We start from the raw sequence: 22035 nt of genomic DNA on the forward strand, positions 1-22035 counted from the left end.
TACCAGCGGCATATTGTATCCATCCGTTTGGAACATCTACCTAACTCACTTGCTATTCCCGCCCCGAATGATTGCAAAACCAAGCACGGGCTTGCGGTCACCGTGCTAAGCTTTTTAAAAACGACTCCCTGACCCAAAGAATGAAAATCCGATCTCAATACTTTTGAACGAAAGCTGCTGTCCTAATAATCACAGAACAACCTTTGCAATTCATGAAAACTTTATTAAATTTTACGAATATCTTGTATCAAAAATGCAAATAACAGGCACCGACCACCTCATGTACAGCTATAACACTATCAAATGCGGATTGAAAATTTATGTTTCTGATACTGGGATCTAATAAATTTTCTGTACAAGAACGTGGCGAAGCGGTGAGGATCATTGTTGGCTTTATTATTCACTAAAATGTTGCATATGAAATCTACCATCTCTAGCTAGACTTGCAACTCTGCTGTGAATTGACTTGGGCTTGTACTCGACAATGGTTAAGCGTAAACATTTTGAATAATTTGTCAGGCACACAACTTTATATCAAACCAATGGAGCATATCTCTATAAAGTGAGAAAATATCCTTATAACATTTTGTAGTTTTTGGATTGTTTTAAGAATTGCTGTCGTTTAACAGCATCGAACAATTGGAGTCTACACACAAAAGCCTCTTGGCTCAATACTTCATTGACAGAATTTTATCTCCTTCCTCTTTAGGAAAAATTGCCATTAGTAATAGGTAGTATCATCTTCTACTCTTCTTCAATTTAGGTGTTTTTGCTGGCCGTAGGTACGGATTATCAATATTATCAGGAGTCCTCTCATTCGACTTGGAATCATCAGCTACCCTTTTCTGGCTAGATGATTTGTTTTGTCGTACATTTTGTTTTCCTGCATTATTCTGCAAAATTTGAAATTCCACGAATAGGTCAAAATTAAAAATAATATTTTTATGACTTGATTAAAATCGTTTTTATACCTCAGCAGCTGCTTCTTTTTCTAATTTCTCAGCCAAGTCATTCTCACAAGGCAGCAGAGCAGATAAGTACGGAATTGCAGGAGGAACTGCAGCAATCACTATTCAATACAAAAAATAGCAGTTAAGGCGAACAAAGTTGTACAGCTATGTCACTCAATGAAAAAGTATATAACTATTTGTCCATGTGAGTTCTCGACTGGAAAAACCATTAATCCAATTTACATAGACATCCACTTCATGATAGCTAATGATGCACATTCAAAATTCATGCAATAATAATTATGTTCACGATGGTTGGAACGTATGGGGACTCTGGTTTAAATCTGTAGGTGGATGATAATATTAGACATTAGAGATTATTGTTGTCACTTTGAAAACATAAAGGTTCTTCATGTAGCAAGTAGATCACAGCTTAATCTATCCAAATGAAATGTTAAAGTAAAACATATCCTTATAATGCTCCCAGGTGAGAAACCATAGTTCATGACATCATTACACATTTTAATGATTATTCTCAGGAAATCAGGACTGATTTTCTAAGAAAACAAAATCTACTGAGGTGATTAAAGGGAGTAAAATTACATGGAAAAGCAGATTTGTCATCAGGAAGTAGTGCATGACTTGAACCAGTCTTTGCAATGAATCTTGTAAGAGCTCTTTCAACATCCCATCTCTGTGATGAACCCCTTTCTCGCAATAGACCATAATTATTTTCAGGTTCTTGTCCTGTCTATACAAACAGAAAGGTAAACTATAACCAGAAAACAGAAAATTCAGATAACTAGATGTCATGACAATAACACCCTTTAATCATGCATTCACAGAACAAATTCAAAAAACTAAAACGACATTTCGGCATATTGAGTCACCAACTTCTACAAACAATAAATTAGTAACTTCCAATAAATCTTTAAACCTACACAAAATAGTAGCATATATTTTATATTCAGTATTATGTATTTTGAAATGCTCTGTACTTATGGTTTACAAGATGAACAATAATACCAATATCATCCATATCATTATGATATAATTACAATAGTCAGAAAATCTAACTTTTATCAACAAAATTTGTAATCCAGATAGCCAAGAATAGCTAACTAAATCCAAAAAAATTTGGAAAATTTCTGAGGGCTAATTTTGAATAATCTTCTTGTACTTGCTATAAAGTTTGAGAATTTCAATTAGCAAATCGCAGGTTGTTTAAATCAATGATTATCTCAAAGATTGATTCTCTACTCAAATGTGCACACGCCTTGGTGTTTAGCAATATCATTACAAAAAAGTATTCTTACCAATGTCCTAACATAAGTATGAGGATCTGGAAATTTAGGATAAGTAGAATTTTCCGGAATATGTGTTGGAAAGTTTCTTCGTTCACCAACAAGAAGAACATTTGGATTTTGTGAAGATGTTGTCTTGGAAACTATAAACATATAAATAAGACTTTAATACTTTGTGAGACTTCAGACTTTAATACTTCATTCAGGTGATGAAGTAGTCTATTCAATAACCTAAAAATGTAGTGATCGATAATTGAATGATTAATTGTACACTTTCTATATCGTTAATCCCGCAATGGTTAGCAAATAAATTTCAGCAATTTGTTATGTTATGTGAACGATGTTTAGAAAGAAAGACATTTTGAAATTCGAACACTCTGCTACTTAAATTAACAAATTAACTGGGTAATTTTTTTTTCAAAAAGAATTTTCAATATGACTGGTCCAAACCATAATTCTGTGTTGCACAATTTTTCCTTTCTTCCAATAAATTTACATATTTCTTTCAGCAATTTATTCATTTTTGGGTCATAATTAGTTACCTTGCTTTGAGAGATATATTCATATGAAAAATTCAAATATACAAATCATATAAGTGTTGAAATATAAAAAGTCAGAAGCAAATGAATAACAAAGACATACCAAATTCACCTACAGGGGTGGTGACTCCTTTAAGGCCCATGGGCCGGGGCCACGGCCCATCTAATTGGGCCACATGGTCCGTGGCGGCCCATCAGAAAAAATTCAATTGTCCTACCAAAATTTTCAATTCTTACAAAATTGTCAATATTCGAACAAAAAAAAATCGCGGGATGCCATCAAACCTTTTTCTTGCGATAAGCCTTTACATAACAAGATAGCTATGCTCAAATATATGGACACGTAGCGCCACCTAGTGGGAATAATTTTAATGACGTCGTAGTGAAAAAAAAGTAATAGCCTTCTGGAGAAAAATTTTATCTTCAACCACTAAAAATTTCAAAGCAATTGGTCCAGTATTCGAAGAGAAAAGCGATTTCTTCAAAACGTGTCAAAGAACAACAGTGAGAACAACAACAACATAATATTGAAATGATCGCTATGTCCACTACGTGTCCAAAAATAAAGCAAAATACTAAGCTACAGAAAAGGATACACCTGAAGTATGTGTACCAGGTTAGGAAATTAGGACAAAACTTTGTTCAGATTTTTCACATTATAGTTCTATTATAAGTTCGGGAAGTGGGTAGGATTTACATATTTATTAGTCTTTATTATTTCATCCCATTACACAACTTGATGGGCCGCGGCCCATTTCAATGGGCCGTAGACGAATCACCACTCCCACTCAAATTCACCTACTCCACAATCATAAACCTTTTGTATGAAACCGAAAAAAGAGTTTGAACATTTTTGAATAAGTTGAAAAATAACTAACTGACCTTCACCAATGGAAACTCTTCGCTTATTTCTTATAAAGTCAGGCAGTGTATTGAATTTGAATCCTGCATCAGCCAATGCAGTTTGAATATCAAGAAGTGTTGGAAGACTTCGTCCTCCTATTTCGCAGTATTGGCGAGTACTTCTGGCTATCTCTGTTAAATCTTCAGTGAATAAAATACATATTCAGTTTCAATTGAACAAATTCTATTGATGTAATAACTAATCATTAACACTGATTTAGATGCAATGATTAATTCCATTTCACTGAGTTTCAATATCCCTACAAATGTGTGGAGAAATTGGTCTGACAGGTCAAGAATAATCTCTTTTTTAATGTAAAATTCACTTCTTAATGTAAAATTATTCAAATATTGACAACATGTATTGCTTTTTACCTATCTCACTAATAAAACTAACTACACCATGCCATATTAATATCACTCTTTGTGAAATAACTAACTTAGATGTTCAAAAACCTTGTTCAGTCGAGAGATTTATTAGCCATTGAAAACGTTAATGATGTTGAACTATAGAAATAAGTTGCCAAGTTGAACATTATTTGACATAAAAATATAAAAACGACCACGGCTTATCGATTAGGCAGGATTAAAAAAAATTTCAATAATAAAGGTTATTGTCAAAACATGTGAAACTGTAGAAAGAACAAGCTAATATAGTTAGCATTGCAATTATATGATGAAATCTGGAAATGGTTCACTTGCAAAATAAATAAAAGCACTTGGAATTATAGAAAGATCAAAACATAGTATTCAACAAAACTCCATTTTGTTATGTATATTACGTGCATTGTTATGATAATATTATCGATTTATCATGGTTTAGATTTGATGTAAATATCTTCAGTTAATCGCAATACCACTGGTAAATAGGGAAAGAAGAACATTACCTCAATTAACAACATATATCTATATATTGCTGTATCAGTGTACTAAGTTTGTTAAAGATTGAATTTTATATTTCCAACCTTTCAAGACATTTAATTTATGGCATTTACTTACATAACAGCCCGAAGTTCAATACATTAGCGTATTTTTGTTTGTTTATGTCTGGCCCAAATCTCTCTATAGCAGGTTTTTTTTTTTTGTAATTTTTTTGTGCATGTGCTGTTTTAAACTTTTTTAAAGGTTTTGCTCGCTTTCCAGAATTCTTCATTTTTGTGTATTATGGAGTTTTCAGAATTAACTATCTATCTATCATTGACATACAAAAATCCACTTACAGCTTTGTGCAATTTCTGTCAATGTCTCCAGTGCGGACTTTCGAACAAACTCGCAGCCGTTTTCCACACACACTGCACCAATGGCTGCAGTAAGGCCTTGTCTATATGCCACAGATGGATCAGTTCCTTCTTGAGACATTTTAACAACTGAACACGAAATTTCTGCAACATCAAATGAAGAAAAGCTACCCACGGAAGCTGTGAAAAAACTGCTGTATCTTTGGTGGCGAATGTGTCCTATAGTGGTGGTAGCATAAAAGTCATATTGGGGATGGCAGAATAGGGATGGCGAAATACGGTCGAAAAGTGGCAGATTAGGGATGGCGAAATAGGGACGAAAAGTCAAATTGGGGATGGCGAAATGCGGTCGAAGCGTGGCAGATTAGGGATGGCGAAATGCGGTCGAATGGTGGCAGATTAGGGATGGCAAAATGCGGTCGAAGCGTGGTGGCAGATTAGGGATGGCAAAATGCGGTCGAAGCGTAGTGGCAGATTGGGGATGTCAAAATGCGGTCGAATTGTGGAGCAGATTAGGGATGGCGACGTTTGAGAAAGTGAAGGGCATGGTGTCAGTGTTACCGTACCGTACATCGGTACCGGTACCATTAGTGGTGGTAGCCTAAAAGTCTCATTGCGCGCAGCGCATTAGGAGCAGCGCATTACGCACAGTGAGGCCGCATTAGGAGCAGCGCATTGGGCACAGTGAAGCCGCATTAGGCGCAGCGCATTGGGCACAATGCGATATCGCATTAGGAGCAGCGCATTGGGCACAATGCGTGGTGGCATTAGGAGCAGCGCATTGCGCACAGTCAGGATTGACAATTCATCCATCCATTTTATCATTGTTTATGGAATCTATAATGACAAGCTAGACACGACTTTTAAAAAGTAGCAACAGTAATTCGACTTGAATTGGTACTCGAATTTGCTGGAACTCGGCTGATGATACGTTACTGTAATTTGCTCGTTGCGAGCATCGCATTAGGAGCAGCGCATTGGGCACAGTGAGGCCGCATTAGGAGCAGCGCATTGGGCACAGTGAAGCCGCAATAGGCGCAGCGCATTGGGCACATGCGAGATCGTATTAGGAGCAGCGCATTGGGCACAGTGAAGCCGCATTAGGCGCAGCGCATTGGGCACAATGCGAGATCGCATTAGGAGCAGCGCATTGGGCACAATGCGTGGTGGCATTAGGAGCAGCGCATTGCGCACAGTGATGCCGCATTAAGAGCAGCGCATTGAGCACAGTGAAGACGTATTAGGAGCAGCGCATTGGACACAATACGTGGTCGCATTAAGAGCAGCGCATTAGGCACAGTGAGGCCGTATTAGCAGCAGCGCATTACGCACAGTCAGGATTTAGCATTATTTATGGAATCTATAAAGTCGAACTCGACTTTTAAATAGAATTCGACTTGACTTGGCAATCGAATTTGCTGGGACTCGGACCGGTGATATGTAGCCCCAATTTTATGGGGTATTCCATACATCCCATTCAACAAGGCTTTGCATAAGAAGTTACTAATACATCTGCTATGCATTTTAGAAAAAAGTTATGAGTGTTCCCATAAATATGTGCGATTAATTCACATGATGATTTCAACTTTCCTCCATCCTGAATTGAATGCAATTATATCGTTCTTAACCTCGATCTTTATGCAAAATAAAAACAACAGCAGTGGAAAATGATATTATGTTTAATTATACCACACACATAACATAAAGGAAAGAGATTTGAACTGTCATTTATTAATATTTTTTTCTAATCACTTATAGTCATAACATATTTTAATTATTTGCTTATATCTTTGAAGTTTATGCTCAGATGTCTCAGCTCTGGAAGGAGTTTCTTCTGATGATATTTTAATTGTTTGACCATACGGCGGGTTCTTTTTTGAAATTTAGGTCCATGTTCACTTCCACCTTCATGCATCAAAACCCCAGCTGCGTGAACCATTTCGTGTATTATTATTCCCAACCTTTTCTCCCTAGATTTGATAAAAACGATTGAGAAGTCTTTATATATCGAAACTTATTTATCCGTTTCCTCTGGCTCATTTTTTGACGACTTCATGAAAATGTTTCGTAAAGCTTCGAAATGTATCCCTGTGGATTCGCAGTCGTCGCAAGTCCATTTCGAATCTTCTTCGTGGTTTACTTCAGGAGGTTCTCTTAGACATTTTCTGTGAAACTAAGTTCCGCATGCCACGCATTTATGCATTTTTCACCGTCGTCAGGCATACGGCGCGCGTATTAATTTGAATTCATACTACAGTATAGGAAGACGTGCACTTGTGATATTTACTGTCCGAGTCCAATCCACCTTGGTTGGCTTTTATATTGGGTGCATTGCTGTTTTATTCTTTATATTTAATCTTAGTCTTATTTCGGTGGGTGTGCAAAGCGTGTTATATTGATAAAATATATATTTTTAAACATAAAAAATAATGTAATTGAAACTGATTAGCTATTTTGGGGATTAGACATTGTAGATACTGAGAATTACATTCGATTTTGGAATGTTTAGTTTCCAGGACTGGTGCATATAGTAAAGTTGCAAAATTGCGTATGTCCCCAAGTCATTGACACATTTCTGACTAAGTCACAGTGCGTTAATTAACTGCGTCATACAAATTAACTCAAATCCGGCAACAATCAAAAAATTGAACCATGACAAATTATTGACTCTCAATGGCATAACAATATCATTAGGAAGTTTTTTATGTTTTTCTCAAAACTGCTAAATATGACTTACGCAATTCGGTTATTAGCGTGACGATATTTAAAAAAAAAACGATTGGAAATGTTTATTGATAAATGGAAACTGGAAAAGAGCAATTTTGGAAAAAGTTTTATAGTTACTCATAGCCATTTAGGCATAAACAATCAAAGTTGTATAAGGCTTTGGGTACTCGTGAAGTATGTGCACCAAGATGTCGCACAACCTGAACCCTAACCTTGTGTACAACCTGAGTTCAGGTTGTGCGCCATCTTGGTGCGCATACTTCAGGTCGTCCAGGCTTTGTTTAATAAAAGTTCTATAGATTGCCTTTTACCCCATTGAAACAACTCGAACAATTTAAGCCACATGTTTTGTGTTTCTGGCTATATTTTATCGGTGTACATCACCCACACATGAATATGCATTTAATGCTACATACCGTCAATATGATGATAAATATCATTATGATAAATACAGGAAAATCACAAAAACAACATATAAAATGATTTGATTTTAAAATAAACATTGCCGCAATCAGAAAATGGTTTGTTTTTAATTTTCTATAAGATTTGCGCTTGACCTATTCAGTTTAAAAAAGTATTCAGACATAAACTGGTACTTCCATGAACAGTTTACCAGTTACATTTCCTTAATAATTTACATTGAATAATCAAAATCTAATAAATACTGCCTCACTTCTGAAAATATACTCTGAAGTTCACAAATATGTTAAATCTTGTAACGCATTATCGCTTTTATATTTCTCTATTTTAATGTTTTTTCCACGATTTAAATTAATTTTGAACTCAATCTATATCTTCAATGATTATTCTGAACTGAATTATATGTGATTCAGAATCATGGGGCAAATTTAAGTCAGATGTGTTTTTCCAACGTTTCGTTGGATCATAGCAAGAATTCTTTGAACAAACATACTTATGATAAAAAAGCAACCGCAAGTAAACATGCACAGTGAGAATCGCGCCTGGTATGTTGAAGAATCAATGAAACTTTTGAATGCATCATTAACAGTGGGGAACTTGGATGATAAAGCTGATTGAAAAGTATTCAGCGGATTTATATTGAGTAATTTATGTCAATAAGTATGGCATTATCTCTTTTCACGAAATAACAGGTATATTTGTAAGCTTTCGTTAGATCATAGTCTAACTCCTTTAGACAAACAAGCTATAACTGCAGATATGAATGTTTTCTGATCCTCATGTCCAAAATAGTTTGCAGTCGTCTATAAATCTTCGGTATGTCTTAATAATCATTATATTCTCATCGAAGTTATCTGGCACAATAAGACAAATATATTTTCCTATTGTTTCGTCTGACCAATTTCAGACATACATGATTCCACTGTAACAACAAAAGGCAAAGCTGTTAAATTACAGTAACGTGTCACCAATCTAGTTCTATCAAATTCGAGTACCAAGTCAAGTCGAATCACTGTTGCTACTATCTAAAAGTCGAGTCTGGCCTGTCCTTATAGATTCCTTAAACAATGATAAAATGGATGGATGAATTGTCAATCCTGACTGTGCACAATGCGCTGCTCCTAATGCGACCTCGCATTGTGTCCAATGCGCTGCTTTAATGCGATCTCGCATTGTGCCCAATGCGCTGCGCCTAATGCGGCTTCACTGTGCCCAATGCGCTGCTCCTAATGTGATCTCGCATTGTGCCCAATGCGCTGCGCCTAATGCGGCTTCACTGTGCTCAATGCGCTGCTCCTAATGCGGCCTCACTGTGCGTAATGCGCTGCTCCTAATGCGCTGCGCGCAATGAGACTTTTAGGCTACCAACCCCTCTCACCGGTACCGTACGAACATTTTAAGGTTCTTAAGTTTAGCATGTAGCCTAAATGTACCTGCATATGCCAGGATACGGTAATAGGTACCACCTACCGGTACGTACCGTAGTGAGTACGGTACCGGTATGTGGCCCATTACAGCATTACCGTAATCTGTTAATGCTAATCCAGTCCTTGACGGCATGGGCAGTGTAGAGAATGGCAGTAGACAGAAAATAAGAGATTTAACATTCTTCTGGTTCAAATTAGGCTACTCTGGCAATTGTTTTGGTGGTAATTACAAGGACAGTACGGTACCGGTACCGTACCAAGACTTGGACTTTTAATTAATATGGTAACGGTAGACTACGGTACCGGTACGGTACCGTATCATTGGACTACGGTACCGGTATGCCTTCGCGGTGGAATTATTGTGTGGCAAGATGTAGGCACGAACACGGTATGTCAAATTGAGACTGGTAACATTGCAGCATTGTGTGGAGCAAGCGATAAACTAAAAAGTGAAACTGCTAAAGCCATTTGACTGTTTGAGTGAACTCCGCAGACCTAAGCAAAAAGTTAATATGCATTCTAACCATTTGATATATTTAATTGCTGAATTGTCTAACTTCAAATTAGCAGTGGTGTGGCTCATCGCATGCTAAGCCTGTGAGCGCAATAAGCTTGGCATCGCACCTCTTATTACTTACACTATGTCAGTCTGTGTAGGTTCGCAGGGTAAATGTGGAGATTGTTAGGAATACGCTCGTCACCCCATGGTTATGTGCGAGAGGATTACTGGACTCCTCGTCGCAGTTGGGTGGTTCACATAACTGCTGGTCGGTCACAGCTTCCTCCACCATCCAGCCATCTGGTCCATTATCTCTCTCCTGGGATAGATATGTAGATCCTATCGTTAATCCGAGCGAGACACATGTCATGTTAATTAACTGTAGTAAAAGCCCCGAACTTCCAATTCCATTATAAAATTTGATCGTAAATGACATTAAGTCTATAATGACTACTTGAAACTCTGTCAAGTATTTTGATATAATTTCAGATATGAAGATTAAGGTTATCTAGTCTTTAGGGATATTGCTGCAATGACTGAAGTGAGTCTATTTGTGCCAGAAAGGGGATCAAGAACTTTATAGTTTGCACTTTCAACAAGAGAGCGATGCTCAAATATATGGACATGCAGCCTGAGCGAAGCAGTAGTCCAGCTTACCTTTGACGGTTCGCTAAACACTAGAAGCACCAATGTTCGCTGACCTCGTGACCCGCTGCGCACGATGAACCGCCACATGGTGGCAATTTTTGATGAGGTCATAGCACAAAAGAAATGAATTCCATGCAGCTCTCAGAAATATTGGAAATACATGAAAGTAATAGCCTTCAGGCAAATCAATCTTAAACCATTGAAAATTTCAAGGCAATTCGTCCAGTAATCAACAAGAAAAGCGGTTTTTCAATATGTGTCAAAGAACAACAACATAATAACAAAACGATCCATAGGTCCACTACATGCGCACAAATGAATTGTGACATGGGACTTGATATAGTTTTATCTCCAAAACTATCTTTGTACTTCAAAACTGTGTTTTGAAGTTGATGACCGGCTCACATACTCTACTGTGTATTGGTTCAATCTGCAAATATTCTGAAACTTGAGAATGTTTATGAATTTGAAGTGCTGAAACTTACGTTTCAGTTCAGATTTGGTATCATTGCTTCGGACAACTCATTAAAAAGTAATAATAATCGTTCAGCAGACGGAGGTTCCTATTTTGTTATAGTTAACTTTACCCTGGTACAAAAATGTATTGAAGATACTTTCTAACACAATAGCTCCGTGTAGTATTTCACAAGTTCTTGGAATATGATTATGTTCAAATTTCATAAAGGAACCATTCTAATCTAGTAATATTTAATATTTATTCAGCATTTTAGCTTATAAGGCAAATGTTAAATGAGAAATTAGATACTTGTTATTTGTAAAGGGCATATAAAAATTAAACTTTAGTGTATGTTTGCTAATCCATGTTAGTAAGAGCTGTTTATTTGCCATAATTGCTTCTATTAAAATAATTTTCCTATTTTTGTTAATGTAACTTGGATCAATCATAAAAATCACTCTCATTGTTAATCTTGTTTTATAGTTTATTTATTGCTACTGTTTTTTATGCAAACTGTATTCCAATTGTTGCATCCAAGGTTATCCATCCAGCTAATCTAAACATTTTTATGACAGATCAACTTTTTCATAGATTTCACCTAATAGCACATAGTCAGCCCTATAGTTATCATTTTATTTACACAAACATTTGAAAGAGTGCTATCTCCTGGTCTGATCCTTTACTGCCCCGAATATTTTATCATTTCGACTTGCTACTAGTATGCAATCTCACTTACTTTTGTGATTTCCATTTTCGTGTCTTGAAGACATTCTCATAAAATTCAGTTCCTAACCCTACCTAAAATCACTGAGATCACACAATCGCTGAGTTTGAATACCTTTATATGTTTAATAGGTGCTCCCGTGTGTGCATCCCGTCCCAGCATGTGCACCAAGATGGCACACAGCCTGAACATAGTATGTGTACCACGTTAGGGTTATCAGGTTGTACGCCATCTCAGTGCACATACTACAGAAGCGTCGTTTAATAACCTAATAGCTCTATTTGTGCTACTGTTCAAATTAATGTCACTGACTTCAACTTGTGTACACAAATTCCAAATATTTATTTTTTTTCTTCAATTAACGTGCAACATACTAAATTGTATTTGTTTGAGATTCATTTTTCCAAGATACAGAATTATGTTTTAATTACCTTTCAGTATTTTTTGCCAATTATTAAACACTATTTATGGGGACTGTAGCATTTGTGTACACGATATTATATACTTTGTCTAGTCCTTGTTTGTTTTGAAGTCAATCAATAAGATCTGATTTCATTCATGAATCATAACCACTTTGTACTAATGCATTGTCTGCAATCCTAAAATAACAATTCCTCTGCTACTACTCCATACTGTGTTATTTTGTTCTTGTTATAAGATAAACTTGTTATTTATGTGGGTGGGTGCATATGCTGTTATATATATTCTATAATGAAGTTCCTGATTACTTTCTGTAGCAATAGTTTTCAGTGTGTAATCTTGAAATCTTGCAGTGAAAATATGTCTTCCCCCAGATAGCATTTCCTAGCATTTACTAAGTCCTTTGGTTAAGTTCATGTTTTAATATGCCAAACTATGCATGGAAACACAATGTAATTGTGTGACAACATTTCGAATCAATATGATATACTGGTGTTATATGCTTTCATTATTATAAAATATTGTAAATTAATTTCTCAATAATGTAATAATTTTTTATTGGTTGGATATCCCAATTTTTGTTTTCACATTTTGAACCTTACTGTAAATGATGTAGGATTTCCCATTTTGCATTTATACCCGATATCTTTATAGCATCATGTCATCTCAAATGTCATCTCTTTATTTCCGTTTACAACTTCTTTCTTGCGCGCATGTATGAATAAACATGCATGGTTCACTAGCATTTGCATGTTTTCTCATGAATGTCCTGCTTATAATTTTCTTAAAAGCAGAATGAAAAACTATTGTAATTTATAATTTAACGTTGGTGTTCTTTCTTCTATTTTTATTAATTCCCTGTAATCAGGGAAATGCTGATGCTGACACTATTGCTGATACTAAGCGCTCCAATTAGCATTTAACCCTCACTCTCTATGTCTTCCAATGTCATATATTTCTTGTTGCTTGTGAACACTATTTTTTCAAAAACGGGAATATTCAATTCATCACTTTCATTAGGTGCTGTATACATGATTCATTCTGGCCATTTGAAGGAATATACGCTCACTCTCATGTCAGTGCGCTTTCGTTTCTATAATATAAAGCTTTCAAAATCATATCATATTACATGAGCCAACTTTAATGTTGCTCAATTTTGAAATGATTGATGATGATGATTTTTTTAAACCTACTTAGTTACAACAACTAGACCATTATAGTTACTTTTTAATGCCTTATACCTTACTTTGAGTCATTCACCATTTACATATCTTAAGTAACCAATGCCATTACCTCAAATTTGAAAATACCGTAAAACCTACGATCTCTGGTCGTTCTTAGAGCATCGATTCACGGGCTTGTCAAACTCTCTGGTCATTTAGTTCAGGGACATTTAATTCATCCCTACATATATACCGTTCAATATGTTTTCAATGTTAGTCTAGTCTTGGAAAGTTTTGAGATTGTTTTTATCGTGGAAAACTGAATAAAATGAAATAAAGAGGCCTCCTCATTCACTGTTTTTATCGTGGAAAACTGAAAATGAAATGAAGAGTTTATAACGCCTCTTCAATCACGTAGTCGTTAGAGGGTTGTGATTAGAGTGGTAGTGACTTCAACGTGGCAGAAAGCCACTCTGAAAATGCAATTCTCATACAGTGAAATCCCGTTTCAAAGCTCTTTTGAAACCACGGGAATATTTACCGTAGTCCGTAGCGTTGGAACATATTTCGGTAATTAGTATTACACAAATTACATAAAATCAAGTACAAGATATTACCTTAGTCCTTCAACGTCAAAGATAACGAGTCTAACGGAAAAATTGCGGTAGCGGGTTTACCTACGAGTGGCCAATACCGAATAGTTCACTGTTTCGAATACATTTGAGGTTCAAAAAACGCTTATCTATAATATGCGAAAGAATTTGCATGGAATAAACAAGGAATAACTGGCTATATTACCAGGCATTTCATATTTACAGATTACTGCGATATATATTTTAGAATAGTAACGCTTTTATTTTTTCACAAGTCGACGTAATCATGAGTTAGTTACGTTAACAGATTTAAATTAAGATGGCAGGGCATTTGAAATAGTGGTATCGGTCATGGATTTGAATATTTGGCGCAACACAAAATCATCCTGGTAAAAAGTTCATACTTTCAAATACCAACCATTATTCAAATTATTTGCCAAAAAGCGGGATAAAGTATAAATTATTTTTCCGACTTGGGACAATTTTTCCAAGAGTCTGAAAATACGAATAAAAAATTAATTATATTCAGGCGCTTTACCACACATTTTAAGCCCACAAATTGCCGTTGTATTTTTGAGTAATAATACTTTTATTATTTTGTGAATACGAAAATACGAATCAGCAATTAATTATATTCGGGCACTTTACCACACATTTTAAGCCCACAAATTGCCGTTGTATTTTGGAGTAATAATACTTTTATTATTTTGTGAATACGAAAATACGAATCAGCAATTAATTATATTCGGGCACTTTACCACACATTTTAAGTCCGTGTAGTGTATTTTTGAGTAATATTATTTTGTGAATACGAATCAGAAATTAATTATATTCGGGCACCTTGCCACACATTTTAAGTCCACAAATTCCAGTAGATTTCAGAGTAATAATACTTTTATTATTCAGTAAATCCGAAAATAGGAATCAAAAATGAATAATATCGGGCAGTTCACTACACATTTTATGCTCACAAATTGTCGTCGCAACCATAAGTTACGTTAAACAAAACTAAATTAATAACGCATAATAATTTTATATGCTGGTATCGGTCATGGGTATAAATAATTTGCACAACAGAAAATCATCCCAGTAAAAAGTCGAAACTTTCAAATATCATTATCAAAATTATTTGCCATAAAGCGGGAAAAAGTATTGATTATTTCCTCTAATAAATCGACTTGTTTTCCGACTTGCGACAATTTATTGGGTATCATAACAATTACGACATTGAATAACCTTCAATTTCTTGACGTAATGAAAATGAATGTGTAAAATCGTTTGAAGATTCCCGCAAAAACGAAAAACCGTGTTTACGATGAAAAGAGATATTATTCGAAAATCAGCCGAAAATGTATTCGAATATTTGATTCGTTTTGGACAACCCTGTCTACGAACCACAGTCTTCTTTTCTACAATACAACAATAATTTTCGACCCAATTCTTTAAAAAGGTTCGCCATTCCTGCTAGACTAACCCATCAAATTGCGTGTTCCCTGACTACTACATGAAACATTAGCGTTTTCTGACCATCAAATGTTTGAGATTGTTTTGTAAAGTTCAAAAACAATTAGGTTGAAAATTTACAGTTGCAGATTAGTAGTAATTTGACTCCAGTGTAAATGTCGAATATTCAGGGAAGTATTTCACTGGCTTTATTTCGCTAAATGTCCGTACAATTATAGAGACCCTGCTCAGCGCAGAATGTTTTCAAAACATTTCGCCTATAAGTTTATGAAAGTATAATTTCATTTGATTTCAATTGAAAATCTAGAAAGGCTTTTTGTATCTTATACTCACCAGAACAAATATTACAATCATTAGATATGAATATTGAACGTATTACTAGCTCAAAATTAATTCCTCATCAAACGCATTTGAACGCGAAATAACGGTGCACGAAACTACGCCAGTTATAAGCACCATTAAATATTAAACAATGCGGATATATATAGCACCAAGGTCTAACCCACCCTATTCCAAACAGCACGGAAAATTCGTCGCAAATGCGTCTTTCCTTGGAATTCAATTGCAACAAAGAACAAGACTTGCGTTACACGTAACACATTAATTTATAAGTTGCTCCTTCGCTATCCAGTAAGACATGGGTTGGATTCTGTACCAAGTAATGGTAATTATGTTTCTCAAGAAGTAAAGCATGCAAGAAGATTCCTAAAAAGTCAAACTAGTCTTCGACATTTTCTTTCTGAAAAACGATAAAATGGATGAATTTGGGGGTTTCCAACATTTTGTGTTGAAATCTTCTATTAGTTGGTTTTTGAACTGTTTATACCAAAATCCCTATGTTTAATTACCTTGCCTTTTGTAGATTCTTTGCCAGTGTTATACAAAAGTCGCATTTTCCTTTTTACGCAGTTCAAATAGTTTGTCGCGTTTTCATGAATAATATTATACAAAAGTGAGTAATACTACAACGTATATTCCTATTCAAAGACTCTCCTCTAGATAGGAATTCACCCAATATCATAAAAATCATTTTATAGCATAATATATCGAACACATCTTTACATCAAAAGGTTATATTCAAATTATAAAACCAATTAACTTCGAAAGAAATTTTGAGAATTGAAATTAACGAAACACGGAGAATGAACTCTTCATGCAGTGTGATCGTGAATTATGCCAAAAATATTTTAAAGCAAAACAGGATTCTTCTACATATATACTTGAGCAACTTAAAATATTTGTAATTGAAATGAATTGTTTAATAACAGTATTTGGAATAGAAATATCGCAGGCTTCGGGGTGGCGTAAAAAATTGTAGGGACAATAATACCAGGGAAAAATTGAAATTTTCATGACGAAAGAGATAAAACATATGACCTCATAAATGATGGCACGATCCACAATGCTATGCCAGCCAATGCAGACCTCTTGAAATATGCGCAACAAGCTGGCGCACAACCTGAACTCAGGTTGTGTACCAGGTTAGGGTTCAGGTTGTGCGACATCTTGGTGCGCATACTTCAGGAGTACCCAAAACTTGATGAGAGAAACGTAATAATATATCAAACATTAAAAGATTGTATTAAAATTATTAATCAGAAAAATATAAAAAAAAAGTTCAAGACTTGATGAGAAAAATGTAATAATATATAAAACAATAAAATTAATCATAAAATAAAGACACGATGTAAAATCGGACAATACCTTTTAAATGAATTTTAAAATGTGAAACACTGATCAGATTAGTTCCTTAAATTTGACAATGTTCGTTTCCAAATCTGACACGCATTTCGCCATCCTTAACATGACACCCGTCAACCCACTGCCTTATTTCGCCCTCCTTAATCTGACACGCATCGACCATATTTCATCATCTCTAACCTGACAGGAGTCGACCCTATTTCGCCACCCCCAATTTGACACGCTTCGTCCGCATTTCGCCATCCCTAATCTGCCACGCTTCGACCGTATTTCGGCATCCCTAATCTGCCACCACGCTTCGACCGCATTTTGCCATCCCTAATCTGCCACGTTTCGACCGTATTTCGCCATCCCTAATCTGCCACCACGCTTCGACCGCATTTTGCCATCCCTAATCTGCCACGCCTCGACCGCATTTCGCCATCCCTAATCTGCCACGCTTCGACCCCATTTCGCCATCCCATTTTGACACTCATCGACTGTGTTTTCCCAGCCCGAATTTGACAGGTACTAATCCATTTCATCAGCCCCAAATCTAAACACTTTGGCCATATTTCTTTGTAATTTTGAGGCAATTGTTTATTGTTATCTGTATACTAAACAGCGCATTATGACAGTCGATTTGGCAAAAACTGACAGCCATCGACCGCATTTTGTCATCCCTAATCTGCCACCACGCTTCGACCGCATTTTGCCATCCCTAATCTGCCACCATTCGACCGTATTTCGCCATCCCTAATCTGCCACGCTTCGACCGCATTTTGCCATCCCCAATTTGTCTTTTCGTCCCTATTTCGCCATCCCTAATCTGCCACCTTTCGACCGTATTTCGCCATCCCTATTTTGCCATCCCCAATATGACTTTTATGCTACCAACCCTCCTCAATGTGTCTAAAATTGGGGAAGTCCCTACTAAAATTATTTATTTGTGATGTAACAATTAAATTTTATTTTAGTTATACAATATTTTGTAATATGGTACCGGTATCATGTGTGACGACATAATTAATTTTTTCGATAGGTTTTATTTAGGGACTTCCCCTATTAAATGTACAAAATGAGCAACTTTGTGTAATGCTGATTCTTAGATCACGTTTGCAATCAGTAAACGGTGGAGCGAGGTGTCGATATCCTGGTATCTGTGTTGGTTTATAAGTAAGATTCTCAACTGGCTTCGATCTCTAAGAGAGGAGATCAAGAATGGATGTCGCATTTTTGGGAACTGGATCCGGCTATCCATCACCGTGTAGGAGTGAGTTTTAAAATATTTATTTCCACAATCTTGTAATTTGGTTTTCAGGTTATCAATTCTCATAAGCTTCAAACATGAACCTGAAATGGTTGTTTTAACATTAATAATAAATAATAGATCAACATGTATAATACGATAATAACAGAATTGTTCAAAGTATATCTGATCAAGTCCATGCTTCCGAAAACAAATAACTAAATAATCCCGTACCGTACCCGACATAGAATGGTAACCCGGACGAGAGGCTGTGGTTCGCCATATGGTTAAGCCATCTTATCACTTTCCTCTCCCCGGGATAAATATGTAAATCCTATCCTATTTACAGGTGCTTCGTGTATGGCAATAAGACATGAAGGAGAAGTCTGGTTGATTGATTGTGGGGAAGGATCACAAACACAAATCATGAAAACAAAACTGATTCGACCGGGAAGAATAACAAAAATTTTCATCACCCATCTGCATGGCGACCATTTGTTTGGCTTACCAGGTACAGTTATTTAGAATGATCACTATAATCATTGACATTTCCAGATTGATATTTTCTTGTGAAAAAATTGAAAAATACTCAGGTCTTCTCTGCACAATATCAATGGCATATAAATCTTCTAATGAAGAAGCAATGGAAGTTGAAAAGGAAGATATTGATCCCACAGATACTATTGTTGAGATATATGGACCATGTGGCCTAAGGAGGTAAGTAAAGACTTAATCTACAAGCGTAAACTAATCAAAGTATGGTTTAGTTGCATATGGTTATTGTCGATCATACTCAATGTAAGTTTGCTTAATATACCAAATGTCAAAAAAAGGACTTCGAGGACTCTTTTTTTTGGTACTCCTGAAGTATGTGCACCAAGATGTCGCACAACCTGAACCCTGACCTGTTACACAACCCAAGTTCAGGTTGTGCGCCAGGAGGTCCCTTTTTTTTAGTATGAAATTACATCATGCTCGTGTAGTTTTGTCCAATATTTGTAAATTCCTATTTGAAAACATGGTCCCAGAATATTTTTATTTTAATGATTATTCTTTTTTCAGATTTCTGAGGGAATCTCTCAATTTATCTCGTTCTATATTATCATTTAAATATGTTGTTCATGAACTAGTTCCCGAAAATAAACAATATAATCATATTAAAGGAGGAGATCCTGACTGGAGCAAGTGGAGTCCAGATCATATGGCAACAGGTAGGCAGGAAATTTACAGTAAATTATCATTTTTCATTTTTTATACTAAATATTTTTATGTTTTATATTTTGATTTAGGCAGTCTTCACATAAATGAATGTAAACATGGACGTGCAATATTTTATGATATATCTTGTGAAGGTTGGTTTATATTCAAGGACGAGAAGATCACAATACTGGCAGGTCAGCTCTGTCACCGGTCAGTTGCCCAAAACTAGCTAGCTACCTTTAAATATTAGAATCACATAGATGTTCGCATTTACTTGAAGTGTATTCGGGAATACAAGCTGTAAAACAGAAATGGGCATATTATCTTTGGTTGAAAATACCTAGAGGTAATTGAAGTAAAACATATTGAAATTTTTTTCTATCAATATCAGAATATAGTCCATATTTGCGTATTCAGCAAATCCAAAGCAATGGAATGAAAATATTTTTTTCCTTTTCATAAAAAATATTGAGTTTTAACTTCAAGAGATTTTAATGTGAAGTTTTTTAAATAAATAGACGGTGATGCTATGGAGAGAACCTAGTATCAGAATTGGAGAAATAAATTTTCTGATAATGGCAACAAAAGATAAGAATATTGATTAATTATAAATCTTTACAAACTAAATATGATAGTGAAATGTTGTTGCAACATATTTTTTCTATAGTATTCCTGCTTTTGGCTACGTTTTCTTTGAACCTCCGAAACCTGGTCGTTTAGAAAGTGAAAAACTACAAAAAGCTGGCGTACCGAAAGGTGAGAAGCCTCTAGCATTCAATACAACATCCCCACAACATCCCCTAATTAATATTTGTAAAACTACTCTAGGACCACTGTATGGAAAAATCAAGCGAGGTGAATCAGTGACACTCGCGGATGGAACAGTTATTAACCCAAGGGATTATATTGGTCCTGAACAACCTGGCAGAAAGGTATGATTTTTCTTGCTCAATCCTCTAACTCTGGATGATGAATCAAATTTTGTTTTCTAGTAGTTTGTCTCTATTATACAATTTTGGAGGAGAATTGAGAAAATTCATTGGTAACATTCTCAGTAGTTGTCTTTAGTTGCGAATGCACAAATAGGTTTTTATTTATATTTTTTATATGATTTATTGATATCTAATGATATGTAAACAGCCATTTCTGAATCTTTTTGGTTAGCGATTGCCTACCCAATTTCTTACACCCTAGACGAGGTGGCTAAGATTTCGGTCCCACATTTTATTCAGAATATCTTGATATCAGACAATATGAAGCTGCGTTGCTTTTTATGCTATAAAAGTTCCTGAATCCCCATTTTTTACATCCTCAGGTAGCTATATTGCAAGACACTCGTGATTCCTGGTCAACTCTTTCAATTTGTCAAAACTGTGATGTCATGATACATGAAGCAACAAATGAAAATTCACATTATAAACAATGTTATGATAACGGACATTCAACGCCGGCAATGGCTGCAGAATTTGCAACTGCTGCTAATGCTTCAACATTAGTTCTGACACACTTTAGTCAAAGGTGAAATTCATTTATTAAAGATTAGATGCTTTTTTATAAATTCTGGTTGGTTTGGATGCTTGAAACTGATCAAATGTGATCATCTGTCTGGTTTATTTCTCTATCCAATGTAGATGCAGAGTGTTACAGTATTAATTCCCTCAGTTTTAAAATATTGTTGATTACGAGACTGATGTTGATAATATGTTGTGGGTTTAAAATAAAATTATTACATGATTAGTTTTGGGCCGATTTCGATTATCTACTTTCTGTGTAATCAGATAAATGCATTTTTTTCACATCCTACAGTTACTATTTCTGTTAATCTCATACACATGGGTATAGGGTCTATTTATTATTATATTAAAAAAAGCAAAATGATCATTTCTAATTTTTAGTTAATTTAGGAAATTAGCAACACCTTCAAGTATATATATTAGTGATTTGAAAACTAATCTTTACAGCTATCAATTGCAGCAATTGCATTTTTATTGGGTTTGTATCACTCTCCAAATATTGTAATTGTTATCTCATAATGCAGATACAAGGATCCACATTTGCATGAGGAGATTGATGACACGGATCTCACCGTGGATAAATTAGTTGAAGAAGCTGGTGAAGGGTTTTTAGGAAATGTGATTGCGGCATATGATGGTCTTATTTTACCTGTAACAAGGAAAGTCAGATGATTCCATGACTGTCAGTATTCGAAATGATGGCTATCAGTATTGGTTTGCCTTTCACACCAAGATTGCGAAAAGTTCGTTCTGTTTTGTTATAATCAGTCTAAGATTGTCTGTTATGCATTATTAATTTATCAAAACATCAATTGCTTTTTGTCATTTTCTTGTAGCTTTCGAGATATTGAATACAGTGTCAAAATAGTACAGCCTGATATTGTTGGCAATGTTTCGGTCAGTAGTTCTCAAACAG

The 22035-nt window shown here is 35.4% G+C and overlaps 3 protein-coding genes across 3 annotated transcripts in view; 2 read left to right on the plus strand and 1 right to left on the minus strand.

The window, feature by feature from the left end:
• LOC120338889 (vesicle-associated membrane protein 4-like) overlaps window positions 1–22035 on the plus strand; it is a 129902-nt gene that overhangs the window by 9397 nt on the left and 98470 nt on the right. The window lies entirely within an intron of this gene.
• LOC120339538 (transcription initiation factor TFIID subunit 8-like) lies at window positions 203–5164 on the minus strand. The gene is made up of 6 exons (XM_039407686.2): window positions 4917–5164; window positions 3676–3837; window positions 2267–2397; window positions 1554–1701; window positions 972–1069; window positions 203–893 (listed from the first exon to the last, which is right to left on the minus strand). The coding sequence occupies exons 1-6, from the start codon at window positions 5053–5055 to the stop codon at window positions 738–740; spliced, it is 834 nt and encodes a 277-aa protein (XP_039263620.1). The 5' UTR covers window positions 5056–5164; the 3' UTR covers window positions 203–737.
• Window positions 18180–21986, plus strand: LOC120339537 (zinc phosphodiesterase ELAC protein 1-like). Its single transcript, XM_039407685.2, has 9 exons — window positions 18180–18429; window positions 18755–18916; window positions 18999–19122; window positions 19468–19616; window positions 19695–19815; window positions 20273–20361; window positions 20434–20537; window positions 20921–21123; window positions 21644–21986. Exons 1-9 carry the CDS (start codon window positions 18378–18380, stop codon window positions 21789–21791), a joined length of 1152 nt encoding a protein of 383 aa, XP_039263619.2. The 5' UTR covers window positions 18180–18377; the 3' UTR covers window positions 21792–21986.

The sequence above is a fragment of the Styela clava genome, chromosome 9, assembly GCF_964204865.1.
Source record: "Styela clava chromosome 9, kaStyClav1.hap1.2, whole genome shotgun sequence".
Taxonomy (NCBI): domain Eukaryota; kingdom Metazoa; phylum Chordata; class Ascidiacea; order Stolidobranchia; family Styelidae; genus Styela; species Styela clava.

What these genes read in the sequence shown, in the direction of transcription:
- LOC120339538 (XM_039407686.2), bottom strand. Translation starts at nt 5,055, where the DNA reads ATGTCTCAAGAAGGAACTGATCCATCTGTGGCATATAGACAAGGCCTT. An exon ending in AAGAGTTTCCATTGGTGAAG is followed by an intron (nt 2,398 to 3,675) that starts GTCAGTTAGTTA and finishes ATATGTTTATAG; the next exon opens with TTTCCAAGACAACATCTTCA. An exon ending in TGACAAATCTGCTTTTCCAT is followed by an intron (nt 1,070 to 1,553) that starts GTAATTTTACTC and finishes TGTATTGAATAG; the next exon opens with TGATTGCTGCAGTTCCTCCT.
- LOC120339537 (XM_039407685.2), top strand. Translation starts at nt 18,378, where the DNA reads ATGGATGTCGCATTTTTGGGAACTGGATCCGGCTATCCATCACCGTGT. An exon ending in GGACCATGTGGCCTAAGGAG is followed by an intron (nt 19,123 to 19,467) that starts GTAAGTAAAGAC and finishes TTCTTTTTTCAG; the next exon opens with ATTTCTGAGGGAATCTCTCA. An exon ending in AAAAGCTGGCGTACCGAAAG is followed by an intron (nt 20,362 to 20,433) that starts GTGAGAAGCCTC and finishes AAACTACTCTAG; the next exon opens with GACCACTGTATGGAAAAATC.